Source organism: Plectropomus leopardus, chromosome 17 (genome assembly GCF_008729295.1).
Source record: "Plectropomus leopardus isolate mb chromosome 17, YSFRI_Pleo_2.0, whole genome shotgun sequence".
In the NCBI taxonomy this organism is placed as follows: Eukaryota; Metazoa; Chordata; class Actinopteri; order Perciformes; family Serranidae; genus Plectropomus; species Plectropomus leopardus.
Genome location: NC_056479.1, coordinates 5,489,568 through 5,511,915, shown reverse-complemented (window position 1 = coordinate 5,511,915; position 22,348 = coordinate 5,489,568). Strand labels below are relative to the sequence as shown.

At 38.3% G+C, this 22,348-nt stretch overlaps 1 protein-coding gene across 1 annotated transcript; it reads left to right on the top strand.

Moving 5' to 3' along the window:
• The first annotated feature begins 1,857 nt into the window (after positions 1–1,857).
• Positions 1,858–20,742, top strand: LOC121956203 (glutamine-rich protein 2). The gene is made up of 18 exons (XM_042504338.1): positions 1,858–2,437; positions 8,119–8,199; positions 8,349–8,429; positions 9,000–9,113; positions 10,159–10,545; positions 11,567–11,700; positions 12,534–12,630; positions 13,772–14,029; positions 14,428–14,550; positions 14,969–15,037; positions 15,119–15,283; positions 15,383–15,501; positions 16,337–16,402; positions 16,602–16,709; positions 18,140–18,290; positions 18,715–18,826; positions 19,212–19,325; positions 20,453–20,742. Exons 1-18 carry the CDS (start codon positions 2,090–2,092, stop codon positions 20,581–20,583), a joined length of 2,658 nt encoding a protein of 885 aa, XP_042360272.1. The 5' UTR covers positions 1,858–2,089; the 3' UTR covers positions 20,584–20,742.
• The last annotated feature ends 1,606 nt before the right edge of the window (positions 20,743–22,348 follow it).

Below are 22,348 nucleotides of genomic sequence, written 5' to 3'. Positions count from 1 at the left end.
TAATATTAAAATGTATCTTTTAAATCGTCCTCAAAAATTTAAAAAAAATGAATAATTTTCTGACCGTTTAGTATGATTTATTACGTTTAATCCCAATAAAAGAAAATGATTGACAACAAAACATATTTTTAGGTCTTAAGAGATCTATTGTCATATGCACATCAAATACGGAGAAGAGTCATTCACAATGAAAATCTTTGATCTCAGGCTCCCTTCGTTAATATTCAATGAATATGGATAAAAAGAAAAGTTAAAATAAAGAGAATCCAACATGGTGCAGAAGTTAAAATACAGGGACAAATCACATCTTAAATAAAGTGTGTTTGTATGTGTGTGTGTGTGTGTGTGTGTGTTTGTGTGTGTCAAAAGCAACAGTTGTTTTTACTAACATCTAGCCTATGGAATTTAAGTGTAGTAAAGAACTGAGAGTTTTCTGGGCACAAAAAAACTTATTTCTATCAAATTTTGGTCGCTAGAGTGTTAACTTCCATGTTAGTGAGCACTTCTCTCTGTCCGTGATCATCCGTCCCTCTCACAGGTGCGGCGTATCAAGATGCTGATTAAACGGCATGATTAGTGCAGGTGCGCCTTGCGATGGCCACAATACAAGGACACGCAAAACGTGCAGGTTTATCTTGAAAAACAAAAGACATTTAGTGGAATTTCACACGAGGGCTACAGATTTTTTATTTGTCACAGATACCGCAAAAGAATCAGTCAGTATCTGATAACAAGTTGTCTCTTTAATGCGACACATCTCCAGAAAATCAGATAATTTTCCCTTTCCGTGAATGCAGCATGATCTCCGGTTGTTGCCTAGTGATCAGTAACGCTGCGTGGATCCCAATGTGGGACTGCGGAGGGAGGTGGCGCCAAGTGACAATAAATGCTTAATACTACATCCGGTTAAAAATTGAAAATAAAAGCCTAACTGGAGGGAGATTTTCACAAGGGGCCATTGGTTGAGAAAGTATTAAAGTCCCTAAATTGCAAAGAGTGGTTCTTTCAGCTGGACATAAAATAGACAGGGTTCTACCATGTTTACAGGATATTTAACCAGGGCAAAAAAAGCCCCCAAATAATATTTAAAAAAAAAAAAAAAAAAAAAGCTCTGCAAGAATAAGGCTGGAAGAATCATAAAAGATCCCATGACTGCATTTTCTCTCTGTTGAGGTCAGGAAGATGATACCATTTGCATCTTGTATGACTTCATGTGACAAATCAATTGATTGATTGACTAGGCCTATATCATTAAATTATGTTTAATCATACAAAAGCAGTTTACTGAAAAATGGTGGTCCTGGGATCTGGGCTTTTAAAACTGCACTTTAAGAGGAAGAGAACAGGGAAAACATCTCAAATTGGTTCCAGCAATTCAACCTTACAGACAATAATAATACATGGAAAACACTTGGGCCCCTCTACATCAAGAAACTCCTTTAAAAAAATAAAATAAAATATGGGATTTACCAAGTCTGCATAATAACATCATACATTTTTGATCCAGCATTTTATTTCATTATTATTATTATTATTATTATTATTATTATTTATTGTTTGTTGTTTATTTATTTATTTATTTAATTTTAGTTTTGTTTAAATAAGTGAAGTTAAGGACAGGTTTGTGTAAGGAATCAAAATCAAGGCAAAACGCACCATAGCCTATATGACATTTATGTACTTATCTACATTAATGTGTCTAAAATTGAAGCATTTCTAAGTTAAGTTTTCTAATTTTAGTTTTTTTTTTTTTGTCGTCGTCAGAGCATTACTGTGAAGGGTAATTCGCCGTGTTTCCGGTTGATCCGTGCTGTTTGCGGTTGCTGTTTTCTCTTGAACATGAAAACAGTCTCCTAACAGCCACCGAGATTAACGCTGCTGATGGGATGCCGGTAACGATTCACAACGGTAGACAAATACCAAAAAATACATTTAAAAAAAAAACTTTATCCGATATATTTTCGCTGTTAACCGAGGAAGAAGTCGGCACAGGTGGAATTAGTCAGCTAAAATACAGTTTAAGTTTGATAAACTAGCTAACAGTAACGCTAACAGAAACTTTTGTGCTCTCGCGCACTAAAACAAAAAAATGTCGGAGGTAAATATCAGCTTGTTGGACTTGTTGAATTTATCTATCGGGACACCTGAGAAGGGTGCGGTCAACTTCAGCGCCCTGCACACCCTGCTCCACGCATTGCTCCGGCATCTGGGTATCCGTGAGGTGAAGACCCGGTGGAGGGACACTCCTCCCGGCGATGCTCTGGAGGACAAACACCAAAGGGACATCTCCGCGGCACAGCAGGAGGCTCAGCCCGGCACCGAGAAGCAGGAGCGGACAACCACCGTCTCGTCTCCGACCCCTTCCTCCGGCCACACGGCGGACAGCCAGTGGAGGCTCCAGTCCCGCATCCAGACCTGCGAGGACAGCGTGTCCAAGGTGAGAGCAACGACTCATCCAATATTTTACAGATAACAACTTTTACTCCATCAAATTTGTGTATTAAATATTTATTTAACCCAAATACATTTTATATTCCCTAACGGTCGCTATTTTAATATTTGTTTTACAAAAAAAAAAAATTTTTCCTCGGAATTCTAAAACAAACAAACTTCTATAATGGCAAATGTAACTTTATTTTATTTTCAAATTAGATAGATTAACAATATTATATACAGTAGTGGAATATAGCCAGCAATACGTGCCTTTACTCAAGTACTATGCTTATCATTTTCATTTATGCTACTTTATAGTTATACACCATTAGATATTCTGGGGAAACACTTTTATCCTTTTACTTCACTACATTTATTTTTTTACGGCAATTTTATGATGGATTGTAATTCTGTGCTGAAAGAAGTGCTCAGATATTACTTAAGTAAAAGTAGCAATACCGCAGTGTATAAATACTATGTTACAACCAAAAGTGCTGCATTCAAAATTTTACTGACATAAAAGTACAAAAAATGTATTGGTATCAAAATATAGTTAAAGTACTAAATGTAAAAGTACTCATTATGTAGAATGGCCCCTACCAGACTCCATTTAATTATATTATTTGATTATTTATGCATGAATGTGTTCATGCCCTTAATGTTGCAGTTGGTAAGGTGGAGCTCATTTTAATTACGCTATGTTTTTGTAAGTGTGTTGTGAATTTTCCCCTGGGTATAAATAAGATTTTATTTTAATATACAATAATACATCACCATTTGTTTGTTGATCATATTTCATATTAGTAATTTGCAAAGTAAGTAACTGAAGCTGTCAGATAAATATAATAGAGTAAAAACAGTATTTCCTTCTGAAATATAGTAAAATAGAAGCATAAAGTAGAAGAAAATGGAATTACACAAGTTCCTCAAAATGTTACAGTGTTTGAGAAAATGTACTTCATACTTCTTTCCACCACAGCTGTAATAGAAAACTAACTAAACTAAGGCTCAGTGTGAAGGATTGAGGGGGATATATTGGCAGAAGTGAAATTTGATGTTTTCTAATCACCTGAAATTAAGATTTGTCCTATTTTTGCTACATTAAAAAGACCTGTTTCTATCTAAAGGGAGGGGGTCCTCTTCTTCAAAGTCCACCAAGTCGACCATGTCGTCCATGTTTCCACAGTACCCCAATACGGACAAACCAAACATTGACTCTGGGACATTTGCATTTTTGCACCATCCAAGAGCTCTTCTGCAAAAAGAGTATCTGAAAAACACAATTTTTTTTAACATAAAACTGATTTATTTAGTGTATTTACCAGTATAAATTCACCTGGTCAGCTTGTTTTGGAGAGGAAAAGACCTCCGTGGATAATCTGGCTCCAGGTGAAAGCTTCTGGATCTTAAATAATCAGAAAAAAAGGTGAACACACAGTAGTAGGTGCTGGGCTAGCAGCCTCTCTCATGCTGAAAAGACAAAAACTGATTTGAAATGTGAAACTGCTTTATTCACTGTTTTACCTGTTTAAATCTCCTGGTCTGTTTTTTTTTTTTTTTTTGGAAAGACAGGTTGCAATCTGCAATCCTCACCCGTAGGTGGCAGTAAATTCCCCTCAGTCTTGTTCCTTTAATGTATTAATAATAATAATACAATAATGTTATAGTGTAAAACTCACAGAGGGGTTTTCAGGATAATGAGTGCTTTAACTTTTGCCTACTGAAGGGACATTTTAACTTTGCTGAAGTGACATTTTAACTGCAGGATTTCTAATAATGGAGAATTTTAAGTACTATTATTATTTTTTCCTAACAAACTGATCTTATTACTTCCGCCAACATAGATCATACTTTTACTGTATTATTAAGACACAGAACTTTAAAAATGAAATGTGAAGCCAGCCAGGGTTTTAGGATTATTAGAGCAGAAAACAGAGGTTATACATTTCCTGTGTGTGGGAGGATAATTGTGTTCATATTATCAATCGTTATTAATTCTAGAGCTGTCTGTGACGTTGTTCTCTGCACGATTAAATATCTTAATAAGGTCCAGTTTGATTTCTTTTTTGCGTGCATCAAATGTATTTTAATAGTTGTTTTTACTTTACTTTTTCTAGTGTAAAAATGTTAACTTGCACTAGCTGCCACACCCCAAGTACTGATGTCACAACAGGTGTTTTAAGTCTGTCAGATGATGAGACGCCTGCTGTGACATCACTGATCTGGAGAGGTGCAGTATGATATGAAATGTTGACTCAGATTGAGCAGGACAGCAGCATTTTTAAATTGTAATTTATCGTTGTAATCCATCGTCGTCCTGCTCCATGGTTTTTTTGGTTAAATAGAATTTCCTTGAATCACTGACAGACGTCTAAGTCCAAGGCGGCAGCATAGTCTTCCTCTTCTTTTATTCTTCTGTATCTGGTGGACGGTGGTGAACATTTCAGCGTAGTATTAAGCTGCTGATGACAGAGAAGAGGACAATAGGAGATGGGCGCCACCCTGACATCTCAAATGACCTCTGCGTGTCTCCGTTCAGGTTTCTGTCAGGCCACTTCTTAAAGAGGGGTAGAGAGAGGTGAGGATTTTCATCGTTACGTAAATGCTGAGCTTTTATCTTAAAGCAGCCAAGAATTACAGGGAAGAAAAGAAATGATACGAATTTGATCGGAGAAGAAAACCAGAGGTGTTTTTTGGGACTTTGTCCAGACTTGTCATCATGTTTTTCCTGTCTCTCTCCTGATCTCATCCTCTCTCTCTCCCCTGCTCCCGCTGTGTGATGGAGGGTAATTAGTCCCCCGCAGAGATGACTCTGTTTGTCAGGGGATGAATAGCTCTCAGGTGAAAAGCAGGACATCGGGCAGGTGCAGGTGATGCTCCGTCTTTCAGAAGCCCGTCTGAATCATTCATGTCCTCTGTGGGCATCATCGGGGTCAGCTGCCGTATCCGCTGACTAAACTATGGTGAGGTGACCCGGCGTGCCCTCATCCACCAGTGTCTTCCCCTCTGAAGGCGGAGCAGCGCCTGTCTGCAGCATAACTGCAGTGTATGCCACATGTCAGAGGGGTCAGGCCGTGTGCCAGGGGTCACCTATTAACCTGTCAGAGGAAGTGTTCTCATAAAACGTGTGTTTGGCTGTGGATCCCCCCGTGGTGGCTGATGGGACTCTGTGAGAACAGCCGAGTGACGTTTGTTGATCAAAGTGCACCAACAGTCAGCTCCAGTTAATGGCTGACTTATCAAACTGAGGCCACAGCTTAAAGAGTAACTAAGATGAAACGTGAAGCTACTTTACTGAATTATAACTACTGCCCAGGAAGTCCTGTCTGACGTTTTATAAGTAAACTGTCTTTTTAAAGCTTAAATGAATAACTTGGTGGGAAGTTGGGCTTCACGCCAAGAAACAAATGATTAGTTTTTGGGTCGGATCCAGGAGTGTTAGAAAGGATTTATTGAATTATTTATTATTGACTTATTTTTAATGGTCTCATTATTTTCCAATTCCAGTTCATTTCGGTTTTAGTCTGTTTCTAATAATGTTGAAAAAATAATTCATATTTCCATCACTCAGTTAGCATAATGTATGCACCTGTTTCGACCTTAAATGAGTAGTCACATAATCATATAGTCATTTGACAGAAAAGAAGCTGCTATTTTCGTCGTGCTATTTGTTAAAGTCAATTATTAGAAGTAAAAATTTCAAACATTTATTCCCTGAACAAAAATATAAATACATTCATGAAAACTTTAGCTTTTGTTCCCTTTTTTACAGGTTTAAATTCAAAATCCAAGATTTTTTTCATGCACTATATGCATACTGTGTATTTCTCTCAAAGTTTAGTCACAAATTTGTTAAAATCTATGTTGCGGATTTGATCACTCTTCCTTTTTCGAGATAGTCTTTCCACCTGACAGGTCAACGTGCTGATTAAACAGCATCATTACTACACAGGTGAGTCATGGGATGGTCACAATAAAAGGTCACTCTTAAAGTGCCGTTTGATCACAACACAATGCCACAGATGTCCATAGTTTTGAGGGAGCGTGCCGTTGTCATGCTGACTGCGGGAATGTCCACCAGAGCTGTTGCCCAAAAACTGAATGTTTACTTCACAACCATAAGATGTCTCCAATGTCGTTTCCGTAAATTTGGCAATAAGTTGTAAATTGGCTACGATGACAGACTGTTGTCAGATCAAGACCCTGGTAAAAAAAAATGTTTAGAGTGGCCTTTGATCATGACCATCCCAACGTATATCTGTGTACTAATGATGCTGTTTAATCAGCATATTAATATGTCAAACCTGTCAAGTGGATGGATTATCATGGAAAAGTAAAAATGCTCATTAACACAGATTTTAACTAGATTGTGACCAAAACGTAAGAGAAATATATTTTTTCAATGAATGATTAACTTAAACTTGTAAAAAATGGGAGCAAAAACAAGTGTTGCGTTTACATTTTTGTTTAGTATAAATTTTTATTGGTCTTGTTAGTCTTCAATAATAATAAATGGAATACTTTGGGGTTTTGGACTAAAACCAAAAAACTATTTTGTTGAGTTTAATTTGAGCTTCAGGAAACTGCTTGTAGTAGACAAGCACATAGCCATAGCATCATGTGACCTATAAAAATGAAAAAAAGTGTTTCCATTGTAGTTTTGAGGCAAAACTGTTGCCACCTCAACCGTTTTATGGCATTTCCTGAAATTCCACCTCATGTGATCGTAAAAGCTCTATTTTTTAAATTGACATGTTTAGTGGCATTTTATATTTGCAATTTCAGTATGCACAATTTGAAGGTCGATGGGAACCCGCCTTGTAATGGCACCGTAGCAACACTTTTGACCTTTATATAATGTACTACTGTGACATCACAGTTCAACAGAAGTCCTGACAACTTGTTTAGAGGCACAGTTTCTGAACACAGGCTGTGTGCATTTCTCTGTGGACTGAGTGTTTTGATTCTTTCACAGTAGTTATATAACACCTATTTATAATGAAAGAAGATATTGAAATCAGATGTTTACAATATGGGACCGTCCCAGTCGGTAACGGGCCATATATGGTTTGTCATAAAGTGTGACGTCATTTATTAACAAGCTGTTAGTCATTCAGGCTGCTGATGAAGGCTGTGAAGCTCTGTGGGGTCGCTATGCATCACTTCATGTCCGGGCACATTTGACACAAGTTAAACACCACCTCACATGCAGCTCAGGAATGTCCTTTGTTTCAGTTGTGATATACACACACACACACACACACACACACACACACACACACACACAAATACGCCTGTTTACTTTGCCAACACCCTGACAGCCTCACAGGAAATTTAAATATCCTGGTTAAAGAGCAGATTATAGCCTGAGATAGCACACATGGAACAAGTGTAACAGCTTGATTTGTCTCATCTGTGCTTCATCCTCTTCTGTCAGCTTCTGTTGAAAGTCTGTCTGCTTTCATTGGGGTCAAAGGTCAGGTGGACGTTTCCTATGAGGCAGATTCCTGAAACACTTCTTTAGTTTAAGCTTTGAAAGTGTCATTTGATCCCTCAGTGAGATCAAGCTGAGTAATTATAGCCACAAATCTGAGCACCGAGAAGTTTTTTGATATCATATATGTCAAAGAACAAAGTAATTTAAACTTTATACAGCCAGTGATTGTTTTTATGTGCCTGTTTTAGGCCATGAAGCTCCTTCAGGAGCTCCAAAGCCAAAGAGAAAATATGAAGGAAGAGATGAAGGATCTCCACCACCAGCAGAAGGTGAGACTGTCCAAATGGATAATTGCTGAGAATACTGATAAAATAATTATTCCATCAACAGGAAGCAACTGTAATTTGGTGACAGTTTTACAGTTGAAACAGTGGTGTTTCCCCACTGCAATAGGCTGTTCTCTCTCTGCTCTGTCCAGATGGTTGATGCAGGTCAAACAGAGACAGTCTCTGACGTGGAGAAGTGCTGCCACCGGGTGGACGCTCTTGAGGACACTGTGGTAAGACAATATAATATCAACATATTGTTAAAACTGTTCGCTGCATAGGGTTACATTATAAACTCTTTGTTTTTAAATTAATAAAAAAATAAATAAAAGTTGTTGCGATAAGCTGAGCTGATTAAACAGTGTGTCTGTAGGTCCTCAAAAACTTTTTTTATTTAAATATTAGGCCTTAAAAGGCATTAAATAGTCTTAAATTTGATTTTTTTGGGTCAAAATTGTCAAAAACATTTTGTCTGATTTCAGTCATTCACCTTTAATTTCTTTTTGTCAAAATAAATCAGGCTCTTCTGCGTCCATATTTCTGGTGTTACAAATCTCTAAACCTATCATTGAACCTGACAGTGTCTTTGTACTTTATACTTGGACTTTCTTGTCGGTGAAACGTAAATTAAACTAACTCAGTCTAACAACTACAGTCCCACATAAAACCTACATATGCACAGGTGCACACTCTTACCTTAAAATTAGTCTTATATGTGGTTAAACCTTTAAAAGGCCTTAAATGCACTAAATGTATGTAGACACCCTGTTAAAGTTTCATCTCTTATGTTGTCGCTGTGACAGAGATCGCTAAGGGAAAAATTTCCAAAGTATCCAGTTGCAGATGAGCTGAGTCAGTGTGTGACCTGGGACATCATGCAGTCGGCTCTGCTCGGCAACAGAGAAAACCTGCAGAAGGTGAGATCCAAAGGTGGTATTCAGAGTGCTCTCAGCGCCAGACTGGGATAGGAAACCCCTGATCTGCCCTGAGTTTGCATCAGAAATCACAAATCATCATCCAAAATACCTTATTTTAAAAGACTACAGCTGTTTACAGAGCAGCTGTTTCTTAGCCTTGACTTTCACTAAAATATGACATGTAATGAAACAGTATACACTGGCCAGTGTGACATTTCATAAGCACCATTTTTATTAAGATTTAGGGAAACAAGCACATGTACACACAAAGCAAAATGATGGAGGCCAAACAAAAATGAATGATTGTTGGAAGACCTGTGGTACCAAAACAACAAACAACATTACATAACAACATCACAAGAGATGAATGACTCTGCTCTCATATACCTTTTTCTATTTACATTGTAGTGCTATTATTCACAAACAGTCGTCACACAATCTGACAGATGAATAATGGTCATAAGAGTCAGTGCGGTAAATCTAGAGAGCAGCATGGTTTATGAATTTATTTATTTTATTCATCGCTGTATGTGTAGGGTCGCTTTATGGCTGGGTATTTTTGCCCATGTAGTGATCTGTGTGTTGTTGCTGCTATGCTCAGGTTGTCCATCTGTAAATCTGTCGCACAGACATGCCTATGTTTGAATGCTGCTGTTGATTGTGTGTGTTTTATACTGTCTTTACTGTTTTATGCGATTGGTCGACTGTAAACAGAATTGCCCTTTTGGGATAAATTAAGTTGTCTTTATCTTTATTTTTACCTTATGACACAGATTTTGACCATGTTTTTATTAGACCATGAAGTACCTTACAAAGTCTTTATCCATAAAAGCTGAAAAGCATATCATTTTCACTTAGAAACTTAATTTTATGGCTGCACACAAATTCACTTTACTGAATATTTCTTATCTTTGATTTTAACCATCATCAGACTTATGAAAGCACACTTAGATTAGATAAATCTATTAAGGCAACAGTGGCCTAAATGACCCAGAAACCTGTGCATTGTCACGGTCTCCTTCAACATATCTCTTTTTTTTTACAGGACTGTGTCAATTCAGGAGTTGATGATCAAGCCACATACACACCTTTCAACAGCAACTTTACAGCTGAAAAAACAGCAACTTCTCATACCAGCACGCCCTCATCCCCCCATCCTGTGGAAGATACTGGCCAGCCAGCAGCTCCAATGATTTCTGCGCAGATTTCAACGGACACTGGGACAGCCACAGGGGCTCCTTCAGTCCTGTCAGGGCCACTGCAGCAGACTCGTGCTAAAACAGACTCGACTGCTGCTAATACGCCCCTGACTCAAAAGGCCAGCAGTGTAGAGCGCTACTCAGATACGGTAGAGGCCCTGAGGGACATCGGCAAACTGAGGGAGAGATTTAGCAAACTTGAAGCTCGTGTTGCAGCACTGGAAGAAGGAAAGGTGGACCAGTTGCAGATGACACACCTTAAAGAGCTCATCAATAATAAAGGTAATTTTATGTCATCTGATGTTCCCTGGTTCTGCCCCTTTAGTTACATGTAGTAAGTTGACTGACTTTAAAGGCCCTAAAATCTTTCTTCTCATTCAGCAAATGAACAAATTTAAGTCAGTCTTTTTTTTTGGCCTGGGTGTCTAAAATACGAAAAGGCAACTAAATCAGAAAGTATAACTATCTTATACAAATCTAAATATATCTTAAAAGACACATTTTTAATTTTTTTAATTTGACTCACTAGTTAAAAACAAATATTTACCCAAAAATAATTTATTTGTTCTGAACTCCAGTGCTAAAACTAGCAAAGCTAAAACTTACAATATGTAACCAAGAAAATGTTTGTCCCTATAGCACAGGAGTGTCAAAACCTTTTTTGAACTGGGTAAATGTGAAGCTACATCTAGCAGCTGGTCAGCTTAACTGAGCATAAAGACGTTGTCGCTGTCATTGTTTTAATCAAAGGTGTGGGTAGGTAATGGGTACTGTTGTTATTATTATTATTATTATTATTATTATTGTTATTATTATTACTATCATTATTGTTTTTATTATTATTGTTGTTGTTATTATTACTATTAGTAGTAGTAGTAACATTATTATTATTTTTATTAGTAGCAATGTGGACACATTTGGACACCATAATCCTTATCCTAAATTAAATAAAGTCTTGTTTTGAGATAATTTAGCTCCTTGACTTGTGCTAATGATGTCATATTGTACATTTAGATTCACAGGATGCATTGAATAACCTAAGGATCAACTGAACCAGCAGGGAGCTTTAATAAACAGCCTGACGAGCGACCGGGAAAAGGTGGGTGAGAGACAACAGCACACTTTTTAGAGGCAGCAAAATACAATTTAGAAGGTATTCCCTCTGCTTTCTTAAACTCAACATCAGCTCCAAGACAAACTCAACAGTGTCACTTACTGTCTGTTCCGGGACTGATATAATGTGTCTGTCCAAAGCTGGACAATTTGGAGGACATGTTTATGAGTGTAATGAGCCAAGACAGAGAAACCACCTCAGAGGCGTCTTCAGGGAGTGAGGAGTCACACAGCAAAGTCTCTAATGAGCTCAGACAGCAAATGTCCTACCTCAGGTAAAGACAGGGGGCGACACACAGGGCAAAGAATCAGTCTGGGAATATATATGTCTACAATAACAGCCAACAATCAACCACAGCTAATTAAAACTCATTACAGTTTTTTTTCCTCACAACATAAATCCCCTAAACTCAAAACTGAGTTTTTCTTATTACTTATTACACTTAATAATTAAAAACTTAGATTCAAGCGTCCTCATCTGAGTCAGGGCCTGACTGAGGCTCAAACGTGTCTGAACCCTTCCAATATTTCCTCTAACGCTAACACTAGTCATCTTGATGCGTATTGCTCTTATACCACTCAGTCTAGCAGAGCAGTAGGAGAAAGAGTACATCTTCCTCTAGACCCTGTTGAAAGTTTTTGACACTTTTTATGTGGGAAAACCATGTTAATAAAGAATATTAATCATAGCAGAGATTAGAACTTTAAGCAGGCAGGAAAGATGCAACAGAGTTTAGAAGAACACAGTAGTGGTTGTTCAGCTAATGTTTTAAATTCAGCTATGAAAGAAATTATTTTAGTAGAAATATATACATGGATTTTTTCCAGGTTTATTTTTTTCTAACTTATAAAATACTTTGTGCTTCAGTAGAGGAAAATGGTGACCCATCATCAGTGCAGTTAATTTGTCAGAATGAAAAGTTTAACTTAAATGTCGCATGTTGACTTTGAGATGTTTGTTCTTTGTTATGTGAGCATCACATGAATATTGAGTCTCTCTCCTCACTTGTTTCCTGTATATCCACAATCACTTTGTGTTATATTTTAGCTCTTAGTGAGTGTTCAGATCAGTTCACACGTTGGTCTGTGCTTTCACTATCATGTGCAGGAAGTGTGTGCAGAGGCTGGAGGAGGACATGAAGCAGCTGAAGGCTAAACAGGCTTTATTTGTGGAGAGAATAACAGACCAACACCTACAAGATCAGGTCAGACAGGGGGACATGTTACAAAGGGTCTTTAATGCTAAGGCCTTGCTACTGTAGTGCTGCTGTGGAACCACACAGATAGCACTGTCGGACCTGTAATTCTGTTTCAGTCAAACCTACGCCACTTACAGGCAAGACGAGTAACAGCAACAGCAGTTTAGACCTATGTTTGTTTTTTTGTTTTATATTTTACATTTTAAATCTGAAGCATCTGTGACTTTTTTTGGAGCATATTTTCTGCTGAATACTAGTACAGATTACCAGCATGTGTCCTCCAGGACTGTCCTGCTAGTTACTACAGAGATGAAGGGAAAAAAACAACTCAAAAAACTTAAAGCAGTTATAACTCATTTATTTACAACCCAGCTTTTTGGTTCCTTCTAGCCAAACGGAGCCTTATAGTGTGTTTAAGCTCATTGCTTATCTGTCCGGCCCACAAATGTACTGTTCTCACAGCTCTCATAGTGAAAAAAGCTGTCATACTCCACTGTGCACCACCTGCTCAGCAGCAAACAGCAGACAGACACAGTTAGAGACAAGCTGGCGAACACAGAGCTAAAAAAACAGAGCTCAAAGGACAGTAAATCTTAGACTTACATTCAAAAGGTAAACACAAAGACCACTCCATATGAATGATCAAATTGCTGCGTATCTGCTGAATATGGAGATTATCAGCTGTTGGTAAGTTCAACACACAAGCTTTTTAAGGTAAATAACACGTCACATGTTGTGTTCATGGTTTATTTCTGCTGCTCCGAAATAGCCAAAATATCTGTTTTGTTGAAGTTGAATGTTGAGTTCAGTTTCTGGATATGAAGAATAGGAAATATTCCATTTTAGTCAATAAGTTGTTCAGGTACAAAATGTAAAAACTCTATATCTATAAAACTTCTATATGTTAAACTGCTGCTGCAGTTACTTAACTTTCATTTATGTGGTGTAGAATTGCTTTTGTAACACTGGTCTGACAATGACCAAACAGACCCGTCCTGCGTGGAATCTCCAGCCTGCTGAACTCCAATTAATTTGAGTTACAAGCCATCAAATCAGTCACATCAGCATGTTTAAAGTTTTTAACAAAAGCCCAGTATCTAACCTACATATATCAGTCTGATCTCAGTTCTCTGCCCTCTGACCTCAGCTGGACGACCTGCGAGGCAAGTTGGAGGACATGATGCAGTCCTTGACCTCTCAGCTGTACCAGGCTGGACAGGATGAGAGCGATGATAGCCAGAGCCTCCGTCACAGTAGAGAGGGATCAGCTTTCACCATCAGCACAGTGAACATTGGCAGGGAGCTCAGCCTTCTGTTCCAGCATTATGAGCAGCTGCAGGACACTGTGAACAAACTTCTCCAACAGCAGGCTGGAGACAGAGCAGGGACACTGCAGGACGTAGAGGCAAGCTAAACCTGTAGACAGTTTGGTTCACTAGAGGCAGATGTGTGCTGACTCAGAGCTGATTCACCACATTTACCGTCAGGATAAGGTCGACCAAAACCACTACAATGAGCTCTGCACTGGAGACAATTACCACAAGCTCTGTTAGTGTTCACCACTATTATGCACAAACTCTTTTAGCTCTAGTCATCCATTTTACATCCCAGTAAGACTGCGTAGAGCGTTTCCCAGCATGCATTCCATGGAGGCGAGGTCCTGTTCTTTCCAGTGACAGTTGATTAATGGCACATGAAGGGATGCAACACTTCATCACTTCCAGCCAACTGATGGCGAGCTTCTCTATATTTTAATATGATTGTATGTGAAAAATTATGTGTGTATATGTGTGTGTGTTTTAGAACGTTGAGCTGGTGAACGACGTGCAGAAGGCAATCCTGCAGCTTCAAGCTGAGTGTGAAAAGCTGCACGAAACTGCCAGATGTCTGGACGAAGACAACAGACTGAAACAGAGCCATATAGAGGTAAACAAACAAAAAGCTGTCAGCATTTTTCCTTGTTTGTATTTTCATTGTTCCACCATGACACAAAATGTCCAAATAATTGGTTTGACAGTAATTATATAAGCTGAAACAATTTACATTACATACTTTTATTATCTTCAACACAGTGCTTGTTATAATAAATTGATATGGATACTGAAGATATGCATAAACTCTATTTAATACATCAGTCTACTCTTTAATGAATATCAGTGGTTCACAGTCTTTTTGGTTTTTCACTCATTAAGAAAAAGCAATATCTTCTTGTTGTAGTCTTAAAGAAGCAAACCTTTCCAGTGATTTACAATAATAAAAAAAGACAAAGGAAACACTGAAAAAATGAACTTCTTTGTGTACTGGAAACACTTTTTTTCTGATCTTACTGCTTGTGTGTCCGCAGGAGCTGTACAAGACGACAGAGGAGCTGGAGGAGAAGAAGGCCGATAAGCAGATGGTTGAGAGTGAAATCGTAAGTAAGATAACAAGGGGTCTGCCCGTCTTTTTAAATCCTGCTCATCCTGAACTTCTTGTTCTGTCTTTACACTCGAAGAAAGCAGACAAATCTGCTCTGGAGAGCAAAGTGAGTCGTCTGCAGTTTGACTCTGCAACCGAGCATCTCAACGCCATGTTCCACGAGTTGCTGAACAAGGTGACGGGCCAGGAGCAGGACTGGCACAAAGTCATCGACAAACTCTCCACTGAGATGGAATGCAAGGTAAATAATGTTGAGAAGCACTGTGTCAAACTGAGACATCTCAGTGACAGATGAGAGGGTTGGATCTGTGATTATCTGTGACGTGATGTCCGACTGCAGCTGAACAGGATTGAGTTGGACTCTGTGAAGAAGCAGCTTGAAGATCGCTGGAAGAACATCCACGAGAAGCTGCAGGCTCAGGGAGCTCCAGAGCACGAGGACGCTGCCGGTATCAGAAAGTACGAGGCCACATCACTCATCACTGATTTACTCTGGAGCTTGTGGAGTGAAAGTTTTAAGCTTTTACTCACAAATCCATCACCACATCTGTTAGTTCTGAATGAATGCATAACTACTAGCTGGTTTCAAACCAGTGATCAATAAATCAGGTAGCACCATTAAAACTTTAAAAATATCTTAGCTGGGAAACATCTGTTGCAGCATTCAATCAAGCAATCAACTGTCTGCATACACGTAGAAAAGTTAGTTCACAGAATTCATACAGTTTAACGTGAGTTTTATTACATAAACTAACCTATATTATTAGATAAGTTAGTCAAATGTTATTAGCATAATGTTTTGTTATGTGAGGTTTATTGTATTATTTTTGTGAATTGACATCATTATCAGACATTTTTTGAATCAAATGTCAGGTCAGATATGTCAACCATGTTCCATATTTCCTCTTTTATTCTTCACTCTAAACAGGTAATGTAAGCAGGTCAGTGTTAGCTTCACCAGTCAGCTGTGTATCAGTTCTGTGTCCCTCAGGGTCTGCTAAACAGATGGAATATAACTAATTTTTTTCAAATTTTAGATTTTCAGCATTAGTCAAGTTTGTTTTCCTTTTTAACACTAAAAAGTGTACAACAGCTCGAATGCTCCTCTGAATTCTAGCGGACACTCAGGTGTTATTTTTACTTATTTGATTAGTCTTCATAGTGAAAATGTAAGTGTTGTTATCATACAGTCTTATAAGGAGTCAGTTCTGCCGTGTCCATCTCACACATTCTCACTGGCGTTACATATTGTGACAATCAAGACCTGTGTTAAGTCAGCTATGTTTATTTACAGACAGCTGGTGGACAGATTTCACTGCCTTTCCTGTGACCGACCTGTTGTCATGCACACCCCCGCACAGTGAGTCAACACTTCCCAAGTTGTCATAATTTCTATTGTTAGATTTACACACAAGACAAAGTTGAAGACATTTTCTAGTTGTATTTACAGTGTTTTTTGTTTATTTTATTATTATTCCTCAGATTACTAAATAAAATGATTGCGATACCCTTAAATATCTCTATCTCTAAACTCATGTACTTGTGTGTGTTTGTGGCAGTGAAAGGCATTTGGTGAAGCTGCCTTCCACTCCTGGATTCCCCTCGCACAAGTCCATCAGGCCATTCACTGTGTACGCCCTGGAGCAATTCCGACAGCACTACAGGAGGTGAGATCAGAGGAGTCACCTGCAGTTAGTTCACGTCCTCTCACTTTAGCGCATGTGCCCTCTGTTCACCAGCAGGTGGCACAACAGTCTGAAACGCTTTCAGTAATTCACTCAAATAAAGAGGAGAGTAAAAAGTCTAGAAACTTTGTACATAGTCTCATCCCTCAGAATTCAGAGCATCTGTTAGTTTTTCATCAGCTGATATTTTGTAAGGTTGATTTGTCCCCTCAGCCTGAAACCAGGGACCAACCGCCACAACTTCGAGGTGGCTAGCTCTGGCAGGAGAAAGGAGCAGCTTCAGAGGAGCTACACTATGATGAGCAGGCAGATAGAGAGCGTGCAGAGGCAGGTGACACACTGCGACAGGGCCTGCAGCTCTGACACAGTGATCCAGAACCAGTGAGTCAGGGACAGGACAGGACATCGGGAGAGTTTGTGTTACTGATGTTTAAGTCCACTTTGGACAGTGTCTTAAGGGGAAAACAGGTGATTTAATACAATCTTCAGTGATTTTATTACCTTTTAGAGCTCTTAAATCTATGATTTAACACTCCTGTGAAAGGGGCCTCATGACACAGAGAGAGAGATGTTCATGTAGTGAAAAGTCTGTTTACAATTAAGTTACAGTCCAGTAATTTCCAGTAAACACTGAAGTTAAACATAACTCTCAGTCTGCTGGTAGTGATGGTCTTCCTTCAGCATAACAATGTCTGTTACAGAACCACCCTAACCCACTTTTATAATGATGGAGACAGGGAAATGTTTTATCAATGTGGTCAAGATCAGGACAGCTCTCCAACTATAGCATTTTTTTATTGCCACACTGATGTTTCAGGACAGACGCCCTTTTTTCAGCATGTACATTTAGCAATATCACAAAGAAATCCCACTGGTGGGGTTCATTTTAAGTCCACACACGAAAAGAGGCGGGGCTACATTTTTAAGATGCAGAATCATAGTAATATGTATTTAAATCATAAATAAATAAACATAAAAAGAATAAATTAATACAATAATAATAATAATAATAATAATATTAAATATAATTATAATAATAATCAAAAGGAAAAAAATATTAAAAAATAAATTAATTAAATAAAAGAAATATTTGATTGCCCACCTGTACCTTTAATATTCATCTTGTTTGATGAAATTAGGGCTTGAAAAAGAAAATAATAAGATGGGTATATATTGAGAGCATGAGAAATAGCATCTACAACAATAAAAGCACTGACCAGAAACCATTGACAAAGACCTAACGTTTTAATATTTGCATATAAATAGCAGAAACGTAAAACAGCAGTTTATGATCTTCTCCTTTGTCTTGTTCCAATTTAAAGCTCGACATGAGCAAACTTTAAAAAGGAGAAGCTGCAGACTCACAGTTTCTCTGTTCTCATGTGGTGACGTTTTTCTCTCTGAGCGAGCAGCGAGCGGATCTCTGAGATGACAGATTACAGTCACCTGGCGGTGTCGCGGAGCTGCGGGGGGAGTCACACAGTCACCTCAGCCAGCCAGCGACGCACCGGCCTGCAGTCCATGAAGCACCACACCCAGACAGAGGTTGACGGCGTGATTCAGGTGTGACAGATACACCTTTTTATTCTGATGTAACATTCCAGTATACAGCAAGAATCGGTGATAGCATTTATTAATCAGTTGTTGAACTATTCACACAACAGCTTCAACTAAAGTCTCTCTAAATCTGAGAAAATGTTTGTATCTTCTCAGCTGGCACCTATACTCACATAATATATATAAAACAGATAGTTTGTTGAACATCTACAGACAAAGCGAAACAGATGAATCTCGATTAATCAGCTGCTGTCACAAATACTCTTAAACTATCTGAAAGTGGTCTATCCAAATAAAGTCACCAAATAGAGTGTCTCTTTGGATGTTGCCAGCTGTATCCTAACCATTAACTGCTCCCTTTCTGTGTGTGTGTGTGTGTGTGTGTGTGTGTGTGTGTGTGTGTGTGTGTGTGTGTGTGTTGACTGTTTAGACAGAGGAGGTTGATATCATCGGACTGGACGGGCATATTTACAAAGGTCGCCTGAACGCACCTGCCACCAAAAATACAGAAACTAAACTACCTACAATCTCCACCAAAGACGGTAAATTTCCACTTTTTATGTGTTTGAAACTTTGGTAGTCACAGCAATGTACAGGTACACAAACAATGCATGCAAAATAGTGTCTCCTGAGCATTATTATTAAATGACTTGTTAGCAGCTTTAGATGTGTCAGTGGCTCTTTCGGCCCTGGAAATGACAAAACTCAAAGCCTGGGTGGTTTATGCGAAACACGCAGAAGTAATTTCACACCTGCTGAAGCTCTCAGAGTCTCTTCCTGCACTGAACTGTTGAACATGACTCATGAGAACAAATGCCTTACAGTGTATTTTAGGTGAGAGCTAAAAATGTCAAGGTAAGACACAGCTGGTGGGGTTTGTGGTCGTAGTTGTTAACCCTTTGTCACATGTTCCTCTGATGGCTGCAGGCATGTGCAAAACTAAAGACAAAGCCAAGTGCTCGCTGTCCCACAAACCTGCCGCTTCTCCAGAGGTTTCTCATCACCCCAACAGTGCCAAGAGCACCCAGTGCAGCCGCTCAGGTGAGTCTCACACATGCACACAGGCAGGCAAGCACACACACACGCACACACACACACGCGCACACACACGCACACATTACATACCCAGTTCAGTTATTGCTGAACAAGTCACTTTTCTGAACTGATCAATGCACATTCAAAACAAAAGATCAAGATGGCCGAGCTCACCTTAACTTTTGACCGTCTGAGCTCAACATTGACGATAGTGGGAACTGGTGTCACCAATGTGAGGTTTATCGCCAAGTAGGTTTTCAGATACAAGGGATTTGCCTTGGTATTTTGGTGCATAACAACATAGTAAGAAAAATGCAAAAGCAAATACAGGTACTGCAAAAGTCAAAATCATAAATATCAAAATGAAAGTATTTACAATACATTTTTTAAAGTTTTTTAAAAACTATGTAAGATATGTCTTTTTAAAATGAGAAGAGCTCTGCAGTGTTTGAAATTTTCCCAATAAACACATAAGTAACAATATGAAAATGAAGGAAAAACATTCAAATATTAAAAGGAATTGATGCACATTAAAACATGTATAATTTTCTTAGTTAACGAACAGTTTGCACAATTAATATTTATTCAGCTGTTAGTGTTAGTGTGATAAACTGGCAAACTTCGTTTGTCTTGTTTTAAGACTAAAGTGGACACAGAGTTGTCCAAAAATGTCTCTTAGAGGAAAATGAATGTCTTTACACAAATTTTAATTCACCTATAAGTTGTGGATATTTTTAAGTGTGGATGAAAGTAATGGAGAAACAGACAGTCTTTTATTTTTCCTTAAAATTTTCAAGTACTAAATGTCCAGTGTGTACAATTTTGAGGCATCTGTTGGCAGAAATTATTATATTATCATATTCATATTCATTCAACTATGTTTTCATTATTGTAATCCTATATTCTAGACCTTTAAGAGTATACAAAACAAAAAACATAAATATAAAAACATCAAATCAAACCAAAGCATTGAATTATTATGTTTAGAAAAGCATTTTATGTTATATTAAAAAAGTGTGAAGGTTCTCACATCACACACATCACACACACACACACACACACACTCAGAAACACACACTCCTACGTCTCACCTGATCCCCCTCCCCCCCCCCCCTCCTGCTGTGTGTGTCCAGCCTCCAGCAGCTCGGGGCGGGACTGGCCTGTATCAGCACTGGGCTGCACATCTCAGAGCTCCGTCACTCCGGCTTCAGCAGCGGCAGAGAGCAACACAGAGCCTCATGCTGACGAGCCACTCAACCTATAGGGGGCGACACTCAGCACTCCACTCTTTTTCATACGTAATTAACTCCTGCAGATAAGAGGTACTCTGCTTTCATCCTTTTTTTTATCTTCATTTAATTCATTTGTTTATTGTTGTAACCCTTTTTTTGCTCTAAATGTCCCATAAATCATTTGTCAAACACTGGGTGCAGCACTGTGAGGTCTGTTTGGTTTCTTTTTATCTTCATTTCATCACTTTCTGCTGCTCCAAAGAATTCTTCCAATCAGTGGGACACAAAATAATCGTGACAGCAAACATCAAATCTTTCAGCATCAGTATTAAATGCTGTTATTATTACTTTATGGAACACCACACTGAAGTGTATTTATTATTAATTCTTATTACTTATCTATTTATAAATGTTTATAATTATAAATGTTAAGCCACATGCTGCAGAGAAGACACAGTTGGCTGCTCACATAAACACCAAACAGCACACATATTTAGGCAGCCACAGTAATAAAACTCCCCCATGTGTTGTTCACTGTAACTGTCAGCATTGTGCAGCAGGGGGTCAAGAACCCCGGTGTTGCATCATACGGGGGAAACACATCATCACTACCGGCAGCTACAGAAGTGTACATCCTGTTCACAGAAACAGCAGGCGGAGAGCAGGAAGGACTCACTGACGAGGAAAGATGAAGGGAGGGGAGAACGGTACTTTGAAGTGCGGTCGCAACATGCTCCAGATTATTTCCTGTCATTCAAGAATTTGGTTTTATGTCACTTTTGAAGTCTGTGGTTGATGTCTTGGCACACTCCCTCATTCTCAAGTATTTTATTTGAGAGGTAGAAAGTACATTTACTCAAGTGTTCTACTTAATTATGATGCACTTGTTCTTTTTCATGCCACTTTGTACTTCTACTCCACTGTATCTCAGAGGCAAATATTGTCACTTTTACTCCACTACATTTATATGACAACTTTAGTTACTTGTAATTTATATATGATTTATCCAGTAAAAAGGTTTCAAAAAAATTTAAACAAAACTCATATAAAAGAAACAAAATCTTGAATTATATTTTCTAAAATAAGGATGCTAGTTCAGATGAGAATCCAAGATCCGTTGTCTGATGACCTTTTGGCCGTAAATCAGGGTGAAGTTGGAGCCACGTGTCACATTTCACATGTCTATGACTGGTAGAAGTACACAGATCTTTACTTAAGTACAAGTATCAATAATTATTAATTAATACTGAAGCATCGTTAGCTAGTTTAGTCCAGTGGTTCCCAACCTAAGGGTCGGGCCCCTCCAAAGTCACCAGATAAATCTGAGGGGTCGTGAGATGATTAATGGGAGAGATAAGAAGAAATTAAGTTTGGGGTTTTTTTTTGTTTTTTTTTTTAATAAATTTTTGAACTTCAATCATTGATTTTAAGTGAAATATTGATCCTTTGAACTGTTATTGAAACGAAACCAACTGAGGAGTTAAGTGGAGAAATTAAACTGACAAAACCAGTTTTAGTTTTAAATATTTTAGTTATTAAAAAGCTGGTTTAAGAACTCTTTCTGCACAAAGGTTTTCAGGACAAAAATGTCTTAATAAGACAGGTTTTTGAAGATTAAGTTTATAAAGTGGACAATTACATCAAGCATCATCCGTGCTAAAAAAAACAATGTATATAGCAAGCATCATCCACAACAAGTACTTTTATTTGTGTCCATTTTGCTGATAATATTTCTGTACTTGTACTAGGAGTTTAACTTAATTGTACAGTATTTGAACATGAATATCTATTTAATGG